The following is a 17,010-nucleotide window of genomic DNA, read 5'->3' as shown; positions in this document are numbered from 1 at the left end:
CGTCACTTCGTGGATGCTCCTGTGTCCTGTGCGTGCGTGTGCGTCGAACTTCCCTCCCCTCTTTCCGTCTTTGCACATTCGATGCCGCCTGTGGACAACGGCACAGACAGCCGATCCTGTTTACCGTGTCTCTGCACTCCTCCTCCTCTCCGACAACGGATTCGCCCTTGAAGAGATTCGCACCGACGGCTGTAGGAGAGCCCTGCCTGCTGCTACGTAGAAGACGCACTCCTTCTCTGTATGTATATTGAGAGTGTGCGGCGGCTCCGGTGCTTGCCTGCTGTTGAGCGCGAGTGTACACCGGGCGCCTGTACTCGCACCTAAGGTGCGCGTGGGGGCTTGTTGTACGTGTATGTGCGTGGTGGATTGCAGCGCGGCGTTCACATGCAGCGCTCCTGCCCTGCTGTCGACAGCGTCGGGAGGGGGTGAGAGAAGTGATGAAAGTGGAACAAGACACAGAAGGAATTGAAAGAGAGCGTTGGGAGCAGGGAATTGAGAGCAACGGCAGCACGCTCTGCAAGGATCGTGAAAGGTGTTGAGCTTGCATGGTAAGGCAGCAGGTGCACGCTCCTCGTACGCTGGACAAAAAAGTACGTGATGCGGCTCTCCGCCTCGTCCTCCTGGTTGCATGAGAGGACGCGTCGGCGCCGCAGCAGCGCGCAACGAAGACGTCGCGGAGAGAGCAGGTAAAAAGAAAGGGGATTCACGCACACACGGAGAAACATTTACAGCCGCAACGCGAGAGAAGCCTCTCTCTTTCTTTTTCCTTCCGTTTCTCTTTTGTTGAAAAATCCCGCTGGCTTCGACATGCCTTCCATGTCACCTGGATCTTCTCCCTCCCGTACAGCCCCCGTTGCATGAGGGAGGGGGGGAGGCAGACTCCGAAAGGCATCTGGTTTGCCGACAAATGGAAAAGCAAATGCAATCACGCACCGCTTTGTGGGAAGAGGCACCCATGCCCTCGTTACCGTCCCTTGCGCCGCAGCCGCAGCGGAAAACGTACCTCACACAGGCGGGATGGGGACGTCTCAGGAACGGGGAGACGCTATGGCTATGCAAGAGAACGGTTACAACACAACAACAATCGCGCACCTGCCGCTGTCACTGGTAGGCGACGCGGCAAATCAGGGATAACAAGGGAATCCCCTTCATTCCACCCAGTGGGGAAGAGAGAGCAGGACAGCAACACACCGACACACAAACGACAACAAAAAAAAGCGACCCGGTCCAAGCGACGCTCGCACTCGAACACATCTATCGTTAACCGTGAAACAGAGAGATGTACAAACGGACACGCATGCACACACGGACCCCAACACGGAGGCACACTGCTTCCATGGTTCGTGCAGTGAAAACCAAGCAAGAACCAACGGTGACGACGGCAAGGAGTCAGCAGCAGGTCTCGGGAAGACCACCGTAGAACCATTCCCCAGACCCAGGCCTTCGTCACCTGTCCTCGCCGCGAATCGCAGCCAGTCTGGCTGCCCGTTGGCGAGCCTTTTCGCTCTTCACCTCGTTGCTGTCCTTCGCCACCCGCTTCGCCAGTGTGTCGTACTCCTTCGATACAGCCTCCAGCAGCCACTCAATACCTTCCACCAAAACCGGGTCATCTTCTATGGCGCACGTCGCCAGCACGCGATGCGGCGCACCGGGTTCCCCCATCGCCTCCTCGAGAAAGCCCTGGGGGACCACCCCCACTCCGCGGCTTTCCGGCAAGTCCTTCTTGTTTGCGAGCACCAAGAGTGGCTTCCCTTTCACGTACGGGTGCTGGAGCGTCTCGTGCAGCACCTTGAGTGACTCGGCCACCCGCTCATCGCTGGCCGCCGAGTCGATGACATACACGATACCGAAGCAGTCGTGGTAGTAGTGCACCCAAATGCCGCGGAAGTTGGCGGCCCCGCCGAGGTCAAAGACGCACAAGTTGTAGTCGTCCAGCGGGAACTTGATCGGGGCAAAGCCGACGGTCGGGGTGTACTTCTTGTCCGCCTCGCCGCTCTCCAGCACGGAAAGGGCGCACGTCTTGCCCGCCCGGTCGAGACCGAAGGTGGCTAGCGTCACGGTTCTCTTTTCCTTCTTCGCAGAGGTCAGCGCCGCTGCTGGAGCCGCCGCGCCACTGCCGCCGCTGTTTCCTGCCGCCGGTGCTGCGGCACCGACGTCGTTGTTGAAGTGGACCTCCGTAGGATCGTACGGGACCCTGTTCTTCTCGGACTCCTCCACGTCCTTGAGGAGGTTGCGAAGGTATGCAAAGGGGTTCTCGGGACGGTTCAGCAGCACCTTGGTCGCCATGAGCTCGAACAGATGGTGGATTTTGTGCTTCTTGGCATAGGCAATGCTCGCGTCCTCTGTGGACATGATTGCGGACGTGCGCGTGTAAGGAAAGGTGTCTATGGTGTTGACTTTCGTGCTGTAAAGCAAAAGGTGCGGCACACACACGCACACGCGAGGCAGGCGTGGGATCGCGCCAAGGAAGCAAGTGTGCGTCTCGCTTCCCCTTTCCGTTTTTGTGGCAGTGATAGCAGGAGTGCAGATGACAGAGCGCAAAATGGTCGATCGTAGGTGCACTCAGTCGATTATGGAGGACGCAGCCTCTCTAAGTTGGCTACGCGCAGTGCGGTCACGCAGGCGTGCACATCAAGCAGACACACATTCACTCATACGCGTCCAGAGACAACACCGTTGAGGTACACGCCCTCGGGGCGACACATTGCATCCCTCGATGGAGAAGGAAGTACGAACGGAGAGGGAGAGGGAGAGAGGAGTGGGCCCAACGAGCAAACAGTGACGCACAAGCACGCAACGAAGCGACGCGCACGCACACACACACGCCAGGTGAGTGCATGGCAACCAGAAACACTGAGCCCGCCCGCCCCCTCTTAGCTACGTGGCAGGCCAGAAGAGAAAAGAGCCACTGGTGAACATCGTACTCCATGAGAAGCTGGCCCCTTTAGTACAGCACACGAGGTTGCCCGGAGCTCTCGGTAAGTACGCAACGTCGGTCGACAACGACGATGTCGCGCTTCCAGGATCGCTTCAGATTTTTCGCACCACTCCTTCGTGGGGCGTCACCCTCCCCAGCTCCACAGAATGACGGTGCTGAGTGTGAAGGGGGAGGGGGGAGGGTACACCAACTCACAACATCTGCCACTTATATAGATATATAGAGATGGATGTGGTGGGAGGGGGACTGTGAAGGGAGTTTGAGGAATGTTAAACGATGACAAGAGTGTATGTCTGCGTGGCTGTTATGCATGGCATGTGCTGGCGATGAGGCCATCTTTGCTTTCGTTTGCCTGATCGAGAAACGCACACGCGCCTGCCAACGTGCCGGCGTGCATGCCTGGAGAGGACACGTGCTACGCTGCGGCGCTCGCCGGCTGCCGTTGCGGATCTGGAAATCGCATCACTCGCTTCTCTTGTTCATCCTTGACGGCCAGCTTGGCGGTCCTGAGGCACTCCAGCAGCTCATACGACGCCACCGACGGATCGTAGCACCGCTGGCACGTCTTGTCATTCAGCATCAGCTCGAACAGCTTTGCCACCAGTGTTCGAGTGCCGTCCGTCTGAAAGCTCTGGTCCTCGCGCCACCTCACGTAGTACTTCGAGAGGATCGGCATGGCCCGGTACTCGAGCAGCTCTAGCGGGTCGGCGTGCGCCGGTACCACCCTCGTCAGTAGCTTTAGAAGGTCGCCCGTCGCCTCGTAGAACTCGGGAAAGGTGTCCAACAGACCCATCGCAACGCCCAAGAAGTCCGCCTCCTCCAGTCGCGCATCCACCGACTTTTTGCCGATCGATTGCTTGGGGAGGCGCTGGGCGTCGTGCAACACGCGGATGTGCTGCGGAATACCCTTGTAACGGGCAATGTTGAGATTGTTCACAACCGCCTCGACGCCGTCAGCGTCGATGAACTCCTTGCCGCCCTCCTTAGGGTAGTGGCGCATGATGGAGGAGAGAAGCAACGTGGGGAAGCGCGTCTCGGTCGGGTCACCGGTGCTCTGCTTGTACGCGTCCACGATAGTCTTGACGCCGTTGCTTTGCAAGATGCGCCGCTCCACCGTGCCGTCGACGGCTTGGGTGAATGAGAACAAGGTCAACGACCGCATCGCCATCACGCAGGCGTAGGGGTTCTTGCTATGTCGATAAGCCTGAAAGACCAGCTCCACGCCGTCTTTCTCGTTCACAAAGTACTCTGTCAGTGTCGGGTAGGCAGCGATGATGTTGATAAATTGAAGGAACTGGTCGGGCTGGAAGAAGATGTGCTTGCGTTGGGCGCGGCTTTTAGTTCCGGTGAAGTCCTCCACGCTAAAGTCGAGAAGCTCCTTGCCGCCTGCTGCGAGGAAGTCGCCCTCCGACAGAATTGGCGGGTCCAAGGACAAATCCATGCGATCAATTATCACTCGCGCCAGATAGCCGTCGGCGAGCTCGTTGTCGGCCCTGAGCGCCGCTAGAAGGAATCGCATCTGCTTCGGGAACTCAAGCGGGCCAAAGAGCATGTCTGGCGGCAGCTCCAACGACATCGTCTCTGGATCCACATCGTGCAACTCCACCCACTCCATCGTCTTGAGCAGCGGTCGCCGAATCTTTGTCACGATGGCACCAGCGGCGTCCTCGAAGGGCTCGCCGTTGTAGAGATAAAGGCCGGCGCAGATGGAGCTGAGAGCCCACGGCCAGTACCGGTGAAACCGTTCACGCGCTTTGCCCTGTGTGAACCACTCGGGGGCTCCGCGTCGCATCATCTCGCCGAACGCTAAGGTGCTCAGGGTGTATCAAAACCTCCTCGGGGGTCGACAGGAGCGAAAAGGGGAAAAAGGTCAAACGCGGAACAGAGTTCCAGCGAGCTTCGTGTGTGCGCGCCTGTGCGGTGTCCTTTTTTTTCGTTCAGAAGCTGAGAAGCAGACCAGCATGTGCCTGCTGGTGCACAGCGACGTCGTCTTATGAGCGGGGGCGTGAACGTGCGCGCGTTACAGAGACACGCTCCTGTTTAGTGCGCCAGTGTTAAAACGCGTCGGATTACGACAATGACGAAGCCACAGCGCGTGGGACTGCTGTGCCACCCACCTATGCAAAGATGGCGGTATGGGGGGGAGGGGGGGAGGAGGTACAACAGCGAAGGTTTGAGCATTCGTGTGTATGTGTGTGTATGTGTGTGTGTGTGTGTGTGTGCGTGTGTGTTGCAGAGTGTGAGATGTCAGGCAAAAACAAAGAAACACGAATGAAAAGGATGAGCCAGCGTCAGTGAACTTAGGCAGCGCAGGAAGAGCGGTATCTGGCGCCCCAAGTGTGTTGTGCACCGCAACCCCGCATCACGAGCATAAAGGGAGGAGGGAGCAAATGGGAAAGCACCACGCACTGCGGTCGGAGCTTGGCGCACATGTCAAACGTATCGCAGTACATGGTTGGCTACAGCCCCTCAATGACCGAGCGGCAAAATCCTCTGTCCGGCTTTTCTGTGTATGTGTACGTGTATGTGTGTGTGGGGGGGGGGGAGGGGCGAGGCAGTGCCGTCCTCTGCACCGGCAACCAAAAGGAAAGAGGACAAGGAGAAGATAGCACGCCTAGAGTTGCAGAGGCGGCGCTCTCCTCCATCTCCACCACCGCTGCCCGGCTTACCCCAAAAGTGGTGCGACAAGACGCTCGAAGACTTCCTCACGAATCACCATGTAGCCGCGCTCGGCGTGCACAACGGCATCGACCTCCCCTGCATCAGTCAAATACGCTGTCACCGCCTTCTGCTGCTGCGTTGACATGTTGCGTAGCAGGACAACATGGTGCTCAAACACTACGCGGCGACACTCGCTCTCCCACATGCGCATCTGGTCGCAGAAGGACTGCGGAACCACAAGCGTCGACACAGCATCAATGGAGGTGGTGCTCCCACACGTACCCGCAACAGCCCCACGACGAGGGGACGCTGAAAAAGTGAAGGAAGAGGAGGCGCCACCAGCGGACGATGGCGACGCCGTGTCTCCGTTCTCCTCCCGCTCCCCGTGCCGGCGAAGCATGCTGGGGTGCGCTCGCAGCGAAAGAAAGCGTAGCACTTGTGCGGCGGTAATGCCCTTGCGCATCGCGGCAGCAAAGCTGGCCCGCGTCACGCGGTAGCAGTGGAGATTCCCGTTTACGATCTCCTCCAGTTCTGCAAACTGGTTCAAAATGTTGAGCAGGTCGGCATCGTTGGTGTAGGCGAACAGACGGAAGTTCGTTTCGGTGATGATGGTGTCCGTGTCCTCGCGACGTAGGTCGCCGATGCCGGCACCGCTGACGCCGCTAGCGCTCCGCAGGAGGTGATGATTGAAGGTGAGGGACAGCGGCGCACTCGCGTGCCAGTGAATGGCGTGCAGGAAGTCAGGACTCAAGACAAAGCACTTACGGTCGTTGCTGAGTAAGGGGTACACCAGCCCGACCTCGGACAGCCGTGCGAGAAGATGGTGAGCCGCGAGATCCTGCTGTCTCTCTGGGAAGGCGAAGACGTATTGCGTAGTGTCCAACACAGACAGCACCGCCAGCAGCTGCCACAGAAGCGGTTTTGTGACGCCGCTGCTGCCGCTGGTGTTACCGTTCCCATTCACGGCAGCGCGAGTGAGCAGCAGAACGCGCTCCAGCGCCGCGTTCACCAGTATCCACCACCGCTGCTGCAGCGACACCATGCAGAAGCTGAGCCCCTCCGGCGTGACTTCCTTCCTCGGAGGTGCCCCTGTCGACGGAGTAAGGGGAACAAGGTGGGCCAGCTGCAGCACCGCGCGCAGCTCCGGTTGCCGCCCGGCCAGGGCATCCGTTGACCCGTCCAGTGCGCAGGTCATCGCAGTGCGGAGGAAGCGCTTGCTAGTTGCCAAGGCCCGCTCCAGCGATACGGGGTGCAGTGGATAGCCCTCCCCGGGCGTCTCGACGTCGCGCGGCCCGCAAAAGTGGAACCGCGGCTGGCCGCGCACCTGCGTGAGAAGGGCACGCCCCTTGGCGTCATGCGGCGCCGCCCACGCGGCTTCCAAGGTCACCCGTGCCTGCCTCCAGAACTGCGAACTCGCAGTGCTCTCATCGAGGATGCAAGACTGCGACAGCGGGTAAAGACGCTCAAACAGCTCCGACAAGGAGCGCACAGCGAGCAATTCGCTCAGGTGGTCCTGCCGCGAGGTGCCACGGAACACGTCCACAGCGCGTCGCCCCGCCTGCAGCTCCGCTACAACGTGCTCGTAGACGAGCAGCAGCAGTGCAGGGCACTCGGCGCATAGCCCCTCGCGGGTGGGATAGCTGCAGATGACCTCTACAAGTGGCACGTCCAATGCTGAGGAGCTCGAGGACATGTTGCCGCTGATCACCGCGAGAGCTTCTGCGTGCTCTTTACTCAAGGCAGTGTGGCCACTTGTACCTATGGTGGTGAGGAGGAGGGGGGGGTGCGCCTCTGAGAAGACGACACGGCGCCGGACGCCTTCGGCTCCCACTTCGCTAGCTGTGGTCGGATCGCCCAGGGCAGAAAGAAAGAGAAGCGTGTGCATCGGAGAAGCGGACAGGGTCAAAGTGAAAGAAAGGGAAGACGCAACGCGTTGAGCAGCTGCCGGGGGAGTGAAGTCCGACGCCACGCACTCGCACAAAGGTCAGCGCTGGCTAAGGGAGGGGAGAGCCTACATAGGCAGTCGCACACACACACACACACACACCGTATCCGTCCCCCAGACTTCCAGTGCGGCGTGCATCGCGATCGCATTCCTCCTTTGTTTCTGTCCGGCACTAACCTCAGCTTCAGCAGCCTTGGCGAGGCTCTGGAAGCGGCCACCACACACACCGCCTCACCTCTGCGTGAACGCAACCGTGCACTTTGGCATGCAGTAGTTGCCAAGGGTCTCGTTTCTCTTCGACTTCCCGGTGGGACATGGGGGCTGTCGGTGGCATCGTTCTCGCTGACGGTCCCCGACGCACCGCTGATGCGTAATTGCGCCGCTTCTCTCTTGCCCTTTCCGTCGCCGCTATAACTCATGCATCATGCGCACGCGCAGCAGCAGCACCACTACCACCACCACCGACTCACGGAAAAAGCATCCACTGCCCGCCGCTCTCATGCAACCAACGCGCCGGTCTTTCACCGAGCGCTATAGGGCACGAGAAAAAGCACGATGGCGATGGAATGCACGTCAAAAAGAGAAGCGCCGCTGCTTTCTACGCCTCACCAGACTGTTGCCTTGGTGCTATCACGTGAGGCTGCCACGCAATCCATTCCCCATCGCCAGCGTGCCCTGTAGGAGCCCCTTTGCCGGAGAGCGCGTCGCGAGACGGGTCCGCAGCGCTCTGTGTCGCTCGCATCCACAATGGCATCGCACAGAACGACCGAACGGCGCCTGTGGGGTGGCCCCTTGCTTTTTCGTCATGAGCGGCGCCCCTCTCTTGCTGCGGCGGAATAGGCGTCAGCAATCGACTATCCCGAATCGCTGGGCGAGCCTTCGCTGCTCCATGTGCCGTTCCACGCGCCCATCGACCACCGTCCCCTTCGCCCTCGCTGATGGCAACAGCGGCGCTAAAGAAGCCATTGTGGAACACGCGTCGGGGTGGACTTTCAAGGTTAGAGTGGCGCACAGATTCTGGCCCGCGTGACCCGGCACCGCCTTTCTGCCATAGGAACAACTGGCGCCGGCTCGGAGAGGACGAGGAAGGGCGAGCACTTAGCAGCCATGTGAGCAAGTCGCGCGCCTCCGCTTCGTAGGCGTCTGTCGCCTGTCGGCTCGGTTTCACAGGCGAGTGCGTGCTAAGACCATGGGGTTTTCTGAAAGCTGCTGGATCTGCCACAGACATGTTGGCGGCCCGGCGGCCACTCTCACGGCATGCCGAGGACGACGTTGAGGCCGTCGAAGACCGGGCCACCTTTGAGTCGTCGCTGTAGTGGGCAGAACAAGTGGACACTGGCGCCGGCGTTGGTCGTGGCGACTCCTCCCGCTTCGCGGACGACGAAGTGTACGGTCGCGTGATGCTGCGAGAGTGTGAGTAGGTGGGCGAACGCCGCACATCGCGTGTGGATTGTGCCGAAGAGCGAGAGCTCGAGCAGCAGCGAGTGGAAGCGCGCCGGTGTTTCGCGGAACGCACACCGACGTTCGAGACAGAATCGAAAGACGGCAACGCCCGCTTTGATGCATCGCCGACACGCTGCTGGCCTACGACACGGGCATGCCGGATTTGCAGTCCATGCACCTCCGCATCCATCTCCCGCAGGCGGTGGCGCAGAAGAAAATTTTTTTCCCGTTCCCGCGCCAGCTCCAGCCGCGCCATGTCGCGCTCCCGCGCCACCGTCTCATAGGTAGGGTCGACGCTTCCGACCGCCAGCAAAGAGGTATGACTGCTCGCCTCCAGCACACGAGGGATGCCATCGGCCTCTTTGCCGAAGACGCGGTAGACAGTTCTGAGCTCCTCCTCCAGTGCGGTACACGTCGCCTCGAGGCGCTGCGCTTGGCGCCGCCAGAACGACTTGCCATCCGCATCACTGGCTGACATCATCGGCTGTACGCATCGTGCTGCGACGTTGCTTGCCGACGAAGCTGCTGGCACAGGTAGCGACGTCCGCTCCAGTGAGGCATCGGCGTGGCGCGCGGCACCTCCAGAAGTGAGCGCTGAGAGCTCCAAGGGTGGTAAGGGAGACGGCGAGCCTGGCGCGAGGGAACCTTCCAGCGGTTGTCGCCGCCCGGCCCTGTCGGGGGATGGCGTCAGGGGCACGTGTGATCGGCTAAATGGTGAGGGTGACTCTGTGTGCCGCGACGGATAGTCAAGGGTAGCGAAACCGGCGTCGCCCGCCGAGCTAGAAGGCAATGTCCACTGACGAGCAAAGCGTAGAGCTGGTGGCGGCTTGTCCCGCTCCATTCGGCGAATAGGGCTGGCGCGTCGGTATGAGCGAAGCCGGTTTCCTCACGCGGCGACCTCGCCAATTGTATTCCTTGATGGACAGTGGGCGATGCACGCGCGTCCGCGCGCGTATCTTTGCGCAGAAAACGAAAGCGCGGTGGTCGGTGTACGTGCATCTAGGCGAGAGAATGCCGAAGAAAGGGGTCTATGCTCTAGAGATATACGCGGATTCAAAGCAAACGAGGCCGTGAATGCGTAAACCAAGTCAGCGGTGTCGTCGGCAAAAACGCCAGCTGAAATGAGAGAACGAGAACGTGAAAGACAGCGAGAGGGAATGAAGAGAGACGCAACGAGCAGCTAAGCTGTTCGCCCTATCGCATGTGCATCTCTCCTCGGTTTCTTGTGTGTGTGTGTGTGTGTGTGTGTGTGTGTGTGTGTGTGTGGCAAGGGCACCATGACCAAAAGAAAAGGAGCCAACAAACAGAGAGAGACAGTGAACACCAGCGACGCACGGGAAAAGGAGCGGAGAGCATATGAGGCGGCAAAAAGAGCACAAAGGCAAGAATGATTACCATCCCGCATGTGTGCCACCAGGTGCGCACTCAAACAAGGAGAGCGTAGCGCACGTAACCAGATAAAATCGAAGAAAAAAAAACATCAAACACGCAAACGCCCACTGTAACTTGAGGAGGAGGTGAGTGATCGACTGGGGAGGAGGGAGAGGAGACGCACGAGCCCTGGCTTAGCCACACACACACACACACACACACATACACGCCTAGGCCAACATACAGAGACGCACTCATCAAGTCTTTGCACAGGATGGACGCGAGCCATCGAAGGGCGGGGGGGGGGGAGGCAGCACGCGGAAAAGAGAGATGCCAACTTCTTCTCCATGAAAACGCGTTGCCGTCAAACCAAAGAAGACCATTCTTCCTCGTCAGGCTCGCCCTCCGTCGTCCTGATCTACCCCACACGCGCTCCTTCCTTTTGTGCGCCGTTCTGCCAGCAGAAAGCATGCCACCAGCCGAAGTAGCGCGTCACGGAAAGGGATATCGCACTCAGGATTGCTGCGGCTTCGTTTCCGCTGGGTTCTACACGACTGCAACGCCGAGATACGCTTCGTTGCTACCGGTGCACCCTACGTGCGCACGTGCTAGCTCTACTCGAGCTGAAACATGCAGTGCTGCGCACCCATCGCCACGCACCGGTCGGTGTGTCTTTTGATGAGCCGCTGCGCTTCAGCGGCGGGGAGGTCGTGCGACGTACTGAGTGTGGCGCAGAGGACAGAGAAGTTGAGTCGAAACCATCCACACGTAGAAGTGGTGCACTTCGTCCACCGCATTGTCGAGCAGTAGCCTTACACGTAAAATCCTGTTGGGAAAGCATCGTCGACACCCAGTCCATCACGATCTGACACCTCTCCACGACAAGGTCCCTCGCGGGGTGTGGATCGTGATCATGTGATACACAAGGAACAGGATAGGATCCGCCAGGTCGACCTAGCGGTGCAATGTACTGGCTGTGTGGTGCTTCCACGAGTTGCTCACCCCCGTCACGCCAGCTGGCGCCACTATCCCCACGGCAGGCAGTCAGTCGCCGAAGATGTGGAGAAGGGCGATACGGTGGTGCCTTGCATCTTGCGATGGCGCCTCGGCCTCTGAGGCACGGCTCGAACGCACGCCGAGTAAGCCGAAGGGGGATGTCTGCCGATCACGCTGGTGATTCTATGTGGAGAGAAGTCCAGCGGGTACGCTGCTGTGGCCGGCCTCGTGGCCATTCTCGCAGTGATGGTGCCCGCCGACCTCGTGACTGCGCCGTGGTCATCGCAATGGCCCTCGAAGAGGCCACCGGGAGACTGTGCGTGCTCGATACCGCAGTACCGGATGCCGTTGAAAAGCACGTTCATGATAACCCCAAAGCACCCCAGTTCCATCATAAACGGCGTCTGCAGCACCTCGCAGTCCCCTCCCCCACCCCCTGCTCGTCATCCATGGCGCACAGGAACACGCTTGGCAGCCACTGGAAGGGGCTGATGGTGATCCGCACGATGAGGCCGCAGCTGGTGAAGACAGACGCCATCGCGCCAATCACCTGATCGCGGAGCCACGCAAATGTGCAGCGGTCCTGCGCATGCCACCTGGGCGCTTAGGCGGAGAAGAGAAGGGCACAAAGGGTGAAGTGATAAGCCAGAACATCAGCGGCATCGCACAGCACGACAAGATTGCCCGGCATGCCGCCACCAACCGCCTCCACGAGCATCATGAGCTTGTAGAATGCCACCGTGGCCCACAGAGCATGGGTGACCGTGAGGTTCTTGTCTGTCTCCTTGCTCGAAGGCCAACACCTGCAGGCGCTGGCAGCCACAAATGGCTTGGCTCCCCACGCGTTCGTCTGTGTGGGTGTGCAGGTAGTCACGCTAGCACAGTGGGGAAGCAGAGGATGGAAGGAAGTGCGGCGCAAGCGCAGAGTCACCGTTCTAGCATGAGAAGAAGGTCAGAAGAGGCTTTGAAGACACCAGCGGGAGAGGTGCAGTTTAGGAGACACGCGTGAAAGCGAGACAAGACACGCCGTGGTGTGTATAGGTCTGCGGACTGCTGAGAGAGGAGACCCCTTCTCGCCTCCTAACAAAGTCTTCATATCTGCCGCCGAGCCTGCCTTCGCGGCCATCATCGTTGCAGTAATGGCGTGGGCGATCTTTGTCGTTTCCTCTTTGGGCTTTTTGTTTTCTACGCACGGATATGGTAAGATTGTGCGACTGCCCTTGCGGCGGATCTGATCGCGTCCAGCTGTGTGATGGCCACCCATTCGCCCTCGCGCCAGCAACAGGCAGCAACGATGGGAAAAGGAACACAGCACGCAGCGCGGAGCTTGCAGGACGGGGCACTGTAGCAATACGCACCCAACGACGAGCCGAGGAAAAGAATGGCAGGGACAATGCGAAGGCTCGTGGCGCGCCCTCATCTCTCGCGCCGCTTCGGGTTGCGTCGCTTCACCGCTAGCCCTCTCGCGCCCACCGGTCTCTGTGCGAGCATCACCAGGAAAACGTTAGCATGCAGCGTCCATTCAACTGGCAGCGCACCTCTCCCAGTGCTGTAGCAGCGCTCGCTTGCGACAGGTGGGATGTGTGGCGGTGGCCACTGCCCCCTGCGACTGAACAATCAGAGAAGTCGATACGATCCAATACGTCGTGATACACAGCAGCGCGCAGCTCCTCCGGCGCGTCAACGACGTCCACTAGCACCGACTCCCTGCGCTCTGCCAAGACCGCCACGATTGCTGTCGTGGCGTTGCCGAGTGAGAGTTCAGCTAAACTGGTGGGATGGTGATTACTGCACTGGTGCCACACCGCTCTCTCCGCATCACTTGCGCAGCCGCTTTGGTCGCTATGCGGTGCCGCACCCTTGTGGAGGCGCCTGTGCTGACCCTCTTGCCCTACACTGCGCCGGTGCTGAACAGAGGGTACGTCACATCCGAGAGAGCCGAGTCCATCATCATCCTGGCTGGTGTGTGCCCTGTCCTTCCTGACGATCCATTCCATGTGCGGCACAACGAAGAACTCTGTTGACGTGGTTGTCGCCGCGGCGTCCTCATCTTGGAGATCCGTGGCAGGATGAGGTGCGCTGTCCGCGACTGGCTCCAGTTCCAAGTACATCCACACCGCTGGCAGCTCCTTTGGCTCGCCTAAGAAGGACTCGGACAAGATGTATGACCGGCGCGCAGGACGCGCACAGCCGCCGCCTCCCCCAAAGGGGACCGGGGCCTCTTCTTGGCCCACCAGGGTCATCTTCAGCCCCCACGGAAAGCAAGCGGGAGCAGCATCGCTGGTGTCGACGCGGGAGAACGGCTGGTGTAGCCCGATCCACAGCCGTGTCGGGCAGCGCGTCACCCCGTACAGGGGCCTCGCGAAACCTTCCTGAACACGGACACGAACCAGCTGCGTTGGAATGGCCGGCCGTGAGCCCGTAAACGCAATCGGAACGCGAAGGTCGTGGTACCGGCGGCAGTCAAAGCACACGTGGCATCCGTCGAAGTAGGGTAGCACTTCTTTGGTGTAGTTCAGCCACACACACGAGTCGCACTGACTTGAAGCGGCACTCGACTGCGACGGCGGCTTTGCCAGCCATCCCTTCGCGGCCGCAGTGCCGTCATTGCTGTCCCGCCGCGGCGAAAGGTTGCGACGGTCACCACCGCGGAATGCGGAATCGCCATCAAAGCGACAGCACGCCTGACCGCTCTCCCGCTGTTCGCGCCTTCGTGTCCAGTTGCGCAGGAGGACCATCGGCTCACCCTCTGCATTATCAGCCACGGCCAGCACGCGGTACGACGTGCCAGGTCGAAGCCCGAGGCGCTGGTAGGCCGCATATGCCCCAGCCACAGCCACCGATCTCGAAGATGTGTCACGCAGGACCGCCGTTGAAAAGGTGGAGAGCAGCACCACGCCCGCGCCGCGTGCGCTTGTGTTGAGAGCCGCCTCCATCTCCTCCAGCGCCGTGCTGCTGCGCCTGTGCCACCAGTCCCAGCACTCGACCGGTCCTCCCGTAAAGTTGCCCATCGCCGTCTCTGCTGTCAGACTGCAGAGCGGGTGATAGCCACACAGCACTTTGGCTAGCGCTTTCTCACAAACAGGTGCCCAGAGGTCGTAGGTAGTGGTGCTGCTGCATCCGTACAGGTCGATAGGTCTGTTTTCCTCGATGACGCACGGCAGATACGCGTCGACCGTGACGCGCGTCCACCAGCCGTGCACGCACAGCCAGACAACGTAGATGCCATTGTCCTCGTCCTCGCTCGTCGTGCTGGCGAGCACGCTCATCACCGCACCAGCAGACTCAGCGAGCGCAGCCAAGGCGGCAACAACACCAGCGTCGCCCAGTCGGCCGCAGCGCAGCGAGTCGGGGTCGATGCCGGCGCTCGTCAGCAGCTCAGCTTTCCTACCACGAGGCACGACGGCGTCGCGGGGGCGCCACTCCACTACAAACGAAGTGCGCCGGTCTACATCGTAGCCGCGGCAGCCACCACTGCTGTCAAAGCCAAGCGTCTCCGACACGGGAGGAAACGCGGCATCGACGTAGTGCAGCCCGCGGCGGCGGCACAGCGCTGCCACCTCGGACGCAGTGCGGAGCCCTTGGCTCGTCGCCAGCGTTGCGATCTCTTCTGCCAGAGACCGGAGAAGGTGATCCGTGTCGCGAATCGTGTCCTCTCGCCCCAACTCACTCAGTCGCGTGTGGTGCTCTGCGCTGAGCTCTTGCAACGGCGTGGCGTCAAGAAAGGGCGTCGACCCGGCGAACTCGTGCATGGGCCCCATCCACGGCTGCACAACTTTCGCGGCGCTGGTCTCCGAAGATGGCAGCGGGAAACTGGGGACGGCGGGCCGTGGACGACGACGACCGTCGGCGCTGAGGGTTTCCTCTCCGACATCAGGGTTAGCCGTGCCGTTTGACGAGGTGTGGACAGGGGGTACGCGCCCCTTCCCACGCCACGTCCCCGTCGCCTCACAGGCAGCTGTGGCCGCCCTCACCTGCCGCGTTGCCGAACTCGGGCTGCACGGTGTGTCTGGCGAGAGAGCAGTCAGCTCCGATATCTCGAGCCCGGTCACCGTGTCCTCCATCGGGAGTGGAGTAGTGCCAGAAGCAGCCTTCTCACGTGCGGCCGAGGTAGAATTCGGTCCACCACCAGCACGCGCCCGGCATCGCGCGTGGTCGTCTTCCTCTTTGCCGCTGCGCTGCGGCGTCACAGGCGGCCACGCGGGCGGGATCTCGTCGAGCACCGGAATGTCGTACCGGCGGAGTACCTCGAGGCCAGCGGCATCGGTTGAGCGCAGCTGGAGCGCCTTAAGCTCCGCAAACGTCTTCTCACACCGCAGGAGGAGGCGGCGCGCCTCTTCGTAAAGGGAGACAGGCACCGTCGACGACAACGGTTCGGTGTTGCTGTTGCTTGGTGGCTGAGCTAGGAGCGCCCGGAGTGCGGTGCGCAGGTGTCTGCCCTCAGCCTGAGCGGCCTGTCGCCCCTTCTCCGCCGTGGTGCGCAGCAGGCGCTCACGCTGCAGCGACGCTCGAAGGGTGTTCAGCGAGTTGGCGTTGGCGACGCGTTCCCGTGCCAAGGTGGCTTCGAGACGCGCCACTTCCTCTTCTCGTCGCTGCAGCACTCGTTGTTTTTGCATCCTGCGCTGGGCTCCGTCTCCGTCTCCGCTGTCCGCATCGCCGATCACCGGGGTGGACAGCGACGGCGGCGCTAGCGACAACGTCGACATCGGCGGTGGGATTTCATCCTTGCTCGAGTTGCAGCAGTCTGTTGCGGAGGCGCACGACACAGACGGCGGATCTGGCGAGGAAGACGTGCGCGAGGGTCTGTGTACAGAGCAAGGGGACCACCGGTACTCCACACCTGGGCGACGCATTATCAGCCCTCGCCGGAGAAGGCGCCAACGCCCGACGAGAGCAATGATGAATGAGACTGGAGAGCAAAGAGTTTCTTGTGTGAGAGAAGACTTGCCGAGATACTGCAATGTGGGTCTGTACGTGTGTATGCGTGTAGCCTCAATTCTCTATGTGCGGATGTATGTCCCCTTTATGTGGTTCGTGTGCGTCTAAATGGGTGGGAGGGAGGGCATGCAGGGCGAGACAACGGAGTGGCAGGCAAGAAAGAGAAGGGGGTACACGGAAGGGCACGCGAATCAGCTCTTCGCCTGCCTCTCTAGCACCGCACTCTGACGGGAAGGCTCGGTTGGATGAAAAGACGGGCAGCAAACAACAACACAAAAAAAAAAGAACGCGGGCTGACAATGATGCGCAGTCTCTTCGCTCTCACACATTCCCCCGGCTTGTTGGTTGCCCGTGGGTGTTGCGCGGATAGAGAAACGTCAGAGGAGAACAACAAGACACGCAAGCAAAAAGAGGAGAAAAAATGCATGACGTCGCATCAACCTCGTGGCGGCAATGCACAAAGAGGGCGTGTGCGTGTGTTGGCCACACGCACACATGCGCGTTAAGCAACGAGAGGGGAAAAGAACACTATAAAAAGGGGGTTTTAGGCAAAGAGACGAGAAGGGGAGCACGAAAATACGCCGGCGTATTATCCTTGAAGGACAAAAAGACAAAAGGATGCTTGCCTTTGTTGTTTTTTTTTCTGATGCTGTCGCATACGTGTGCGTGTGCGTGTTGTGTATGCTAGTCAGCTCACGTTATCGTTGTACACGTTCAC

General features: G+C 60.3%; 5 protein-coding genes across 5 annotated transcripts; all 5 read right to left on the bottom strand.

Moving 5' to 3' along the window:
• Positions 1-1,446: 1,446 nt before the first annotated feature.
• LMJF_36_0820 (ADP-ribosylation factor-like protein) lies at positions 1,447-2,352 on the bottom strand (the record flags this gene model as incomplete). Its single annotated transcript, XM_001686602.1, has 1 exon — positions 1,447-2,352. One exon carries the CDS (start codon positions 2,350-2,352, stop codon positions 1,447-1,449), a length of 906 nt encoding a protein of 301 aa, XP_001686654.1.
• A 1,001-nt stretch (positions 2,353-3,353) lies between these two features.
• On the bottom strand, positions 3,354-4,733 carry LMJF_36_0810 (conserved hypothetical protein; the record flags this gene model as incomplete). Its single annotated transcript, XM_001686601.1, has 1 exon — positions 3,354-4,733. One exon carries the CDS (start codon positions 4,731-4,733, stop codon positions 3,354-3,356), a length of 1,380 nt encoding a protein of 459 aa, XP_001686653.1.
• Positions 4,734-5,603: 870 nt separating this feature from the next.
• LMJF_36_0800 (conserved hypothetical protein) lies at positions 5,604-7,484 on the bottom strand (the record flags this gene model as incomplete). The annotated part of the gene is made up of 1 exon (XM_001686600.1): positions 5,604-7,484. One exon carries the CDS (start codon positions 7,482-7,484, stop codon positions 5,604-5,606), a length of 1,881 nt encoding a protein of 626 aa, XP_001686652.1.
• Positions 7,485-8,142: 658 nt separating this feature from the next.
• Positions 8,143-9,828, bottom strand: LMJF_36_0790 (hypothetical protein; the record flags this gene model as incomplete). Its single annotated transcript, XM_001686599.1, has 1 exon — positions 8,143-9,828. The coding sequence occupies one exon, from the start codon at positions 9,826-9,828 to the stop codon at positions 8,143-8,145; it is 1,686 nt and encodes a 561-aa protein (XP_001686651.1).
• A 3,016-nt stretch (positions 9,829-12,844) lies between these two features.
• LMJF_36_0780 (hypothetical protein) lies at positions 12,845-16,060 on the bottom strand (the record flags this gene model as incomplete). The annotated part of the gene is made up of 1 exon (XM_001686598.1): positions 12,845-16,060. The coding sequence occupies one exon, from the start codon at positions 16,058-16,060 to the stop codon at positions 12,845-12,847; it is 3,216 nt and encodes a 1,071-aa protein (XP_001686650.1).
• Positions 16,061-17,010: the final 950 nt, after the last annotated feature.

Source organism: Leishmania major, chromosome 36 (genome assembly GCF_000002725.2).
Source record: "Leishmania major strain Friedlin complete genome, chromosome 36".
NCBI classification, from domain to species: domain Eukaryota; phylum Euglenozoa; class Kinetoplastea; order Trypanosomatida; family Trypanosomatidae; genus Leishmania; species Leishmania major.
This window is presented reverse-complemented; position numbering and strand designations above follow the sequence as displayed.